The sequence below is a fragment of the Sorex fumeus genome, unplaced genomic scaffold (assembly GCF_029834395.1).
Source record: "Sorex fumeus unplaced genomic scaffold, SorFum_2.1 ptg000072l, whole genome shotgun sequence".
NCBI classification, from domain to species: domain Eukaryota; kingdom Metazoa; phylum Chordata; class Mammalia; order Eulipotyphla; family Soricidae; genus Sorex; species Sorex fumeus.
In genome coordinates this window covers 41794075-41797267 of record NW_026606129.1, presented here as the reverse complement: position 1 = coordinate 41797267, position 3193 = coordinate 41794075, and the positions used below count along the sequence as shown (strand labels likewise).

At 48.4% G+C, this 3193-nt stretch overlaps 1 protein-coding gene across 1 annotated transcript; it reads right to left on the bottom strand.

Annotated features, from left to right (window-relative positions):
- Window positions 1–1807: 1807 nt before the first annotated feature.
- Window positions 1808–2818, bottom strand: CCR8 (C-C motif chemokine receptor 8). The gene has a single exon (XM_056129348.1). The coding sequence runs from the start codon at window positions 2816–2818 to the stop codon at window positions 1808–1810; it is 1011 nt and encodes a 336-aa protein (XP_055985323.1).
- Between the last annotated feature and the right edge of the window lie 375 nt (window positions 2819–3193).

Genomic DNA, 3193 nt, shown 5'->3' with positions numbered 1-3193 from the left:
CCATATGCGGTGCAGGAGATCAAACCCACATTGGCTTAACCACTGTATAATCCCTCGTGTCTACAGAGCTATTTTTTTCCCTCGGGGAAAATGTAGTACTATTTAAGAATTTTTTTAAAAAAAAAATCAATTAAGTTCACTTAAATTAACAGAATAATAGAAGTACTTGGTCACCTTAGCTAATAAGGAAAATAAAAACACTTGATAAAATTTTAATTGGTGGTAGAAGGATTTTGAAGCACTGCTGCAGGGATGGGGGGTAGGACTCCTCAGCTAGGAAATAATGGTTTCAACACTACTGCAAACTGTGATACCACAATTAAAAGTTTGAGAATTTAAAAAGAAACAGGGCCGTAGAGGTAGTACAGAAAGTTTATCTTGCCTTGCATGTGGCTCTAGTGCTCCCAACCCAGGTGCTAATCCAGGTACCACAGCTGGTGCCCTGAGCACCATCAGGAATTCCCCTTGAGCACAGAGCCAAGAATAGGCCCTGAGCAACTTAAAACTCTTTTTAAAAAGTTTAAAAAATTCAAATATAACATTGCTTTAATAAAAAAATTAATTTGGGGGGGTTTGTTTGGGGGGCCACACCTGGCAATACTCAAAGTCACTCCTGGCTCTGAACTCAGGAATTACACCTGGTGCTTAGGGCACCATATGGGATGCTGGGAATTGAATCCAGTTCAGCTGAATACAAGGTAAATGCCCTACCCGCTGTACTGTCTGTCTCTCTAGCCCCTGTAACCAAATTTCTTTTTATTATTATTATTTTTTCAAATTTCTAAGAGTATTCCTTTATGTTGCTTCAGAATCCAATGTGAAGTGTGCGTGTGTGTGTGTGCGTGTGTGTGTGTGTGTGTGTGTGTGTGTGGTGTCAGTGCTGAGGATCGAACCCAGAGACTTACACACACCAGGCAGCAGGCGCTTTATTTCCAAGCTACCACACTGGTCAGAAAATCTTTTTTTTCTTTCCTTCTAATTTTATTGGTTCTTCAGGTGTACTTTATTAAGCTGGTCTCAGCAAAGTACACGGAGTCCTGATGTCACACCTTCACCCTGCCCTCTAGGGAAACCAAAGCCTTCATCCAAGTCTGGGGACATAGAGGGGTTATGGTGCTGACCACCCCAAATAGAATGGAACAAAAGATCAAGTACTTCAAGATCAAGTACTAAGGTGAAGATTAAAAAAAAATTGGATCACATAATTTATGCAACCGCAATGTTCTCTGGCCCCTGCATGGTCTGGGGCTGTGGGTGGGTTGGGGCTGGCCATTCTCAGGAACACTGGGGAAGTTGTGGGAAATGCAAGGGACTTCCTGTAACAATGCATCAAGGACATCTGGAATGACTGTTAGAAAAAGAGCAAGGTTCAATCAAGTCCTGGCCACACTGTAGAATTTGTGGATGCTGGGGGTCGGAGCAAGATAGTATAGCAGATAGGGTGTTTACCTTGCACGCAGCTGACCCGGGTTCGATCCCTGGCATCCTATATGGTCCCTCCAGCAACACCAGGAGTAACTCCTGAGTTTATAAGCCAGGAGTAACCCCTGAGCATTTCCAGATGTAACTGAAAAAAGTGAAAAAAAAATAGAAAAAAATTTGGAATACTCACGACTGTCACTGTCACCATTCCCATTTTTAAGTCCTGAGTCAAGTGCCAAAACAGAAACAAACCAAAAAAAAAAAAAAGGTAGGGGGGCAAACCCAAATAATAAAAGGGAATCATTTTTGTCTCCCAACAGAGCACAGGGGCTCGCTTAGCGGTGCCCTCCTCACAAGATACAGTCCTCATTGGAGGGTCAGGAGTTCAGCTGGAGGGAGGAGGACCTTTCTCAGCCTTCCTGAGGTAGGAAAACACCAGGCGGCAGCTTTTCTGGAATATATCTGAGAGGTGTTTCTTGAACTTCTCGCCCACGAGAGCGTAAATAACGGGGTTCACGCAGCAGTGCGTGAAAGAGACGACTTCCGTGACGTGGGTGGCGTAAATGAGCCGCTGGCTCACCACGCACCCATCCAAGATGTGCAGGTCATGCAGGGACGTGAGGAGGAGGACCACGTTGAAGGGGACCCAGAAGAGTAAGGAGGCGAGCACCACCAGGAGCACCAAGCTGATGGCCTTGGTTTTGTTGCGGTTGTGGGTGCGCCTCAGCTGGCACAGGATGCTGGCGTAGCAGAAGATGAGGACGGGGAAGGGGATCAACATGCCCAAGACGTTCATCTCGAAGTGGATGAAGAGTTTCCACTTCAAGGTCTGCTGGTCGTAGAAGGGATAGCACTGCAGGACGCCGTCTTCCGAGGCCACTTGGTAAAACACCAGCAAGGGGCTGGTGGCCGCGAGGGCGGTCAGCCACACGGCCAGGCTCAGGGCGGCGCCCTTCTGAGCCGTCCTGACTCTCAGGGCGTACACGGTGCGGACGATGGCCAGGTACCGGTCCACGCTCATGAGGGTGATGAAGAACATGCTGCTGAAGAAGCCCAGGTAGTAAGAGCCGGAGACCACTTTGCACATGACGAGCCCAAACGCCCACTGGTCCAGCAGATAGTGGGTCTGGAAGGGGAAGGAGAACACCAGGAGCAGGTCGGACAGCGCCAGGTTGAGGAGGTACACATCCGTGACGCTCCTCCGCTTCTTGCAGGCCACCAGCACCAGGATGACCAGGCTGTTTCCCAGAAGGCCCAACACGAAGAGGAGGCAGTACAAGATGGCCAGAAGCACCTTGCTCTGGCTCTGGACCACCTCCCCGCTGCAGGGGCTCGAGTTGCTGTCAGGATAGTAGTAGTCGGTGCTGTTCGTGTCCAGTGCCGGTGTGGCATCCATGGAGGTGCAGTGTGTGTGTGGTGGGGACACCTCTCTCACAGGTACCTATAGGAAAGTCATGCCTTAAACATATTTTTATTTTAAAAATATGGACCAGGGGCTGGAGTAATAGCACAGCGGGTAGGGCGTTTGCCTTGCATGCGGCCGACCTGGGTTCGATTCCCAGCATCCCATACGGTCCCCCGAGCACCGCCAGGGGTAATTCTTGAGTGCATGAACTAGAAGTAACCCCTCTGCATCGCCAAGTGTGACCCAAAAAGTAAATATATATATATATATATATATATATATATATATATATATCGATATATAGACCAGGGGCTGGAGCGATAGCACAGCGGGTATGGCGTTTGCCTTGCATGTGGCTGATCCAGG

Coding starts and splice junctions, on each gene's coding strand:
- CCR8 (XM_056129348.1), bottom strand. CDS start 2,818: ATGGATGCCACACCGGCACTGGACACGAACAGCACCGACTACTACTAT.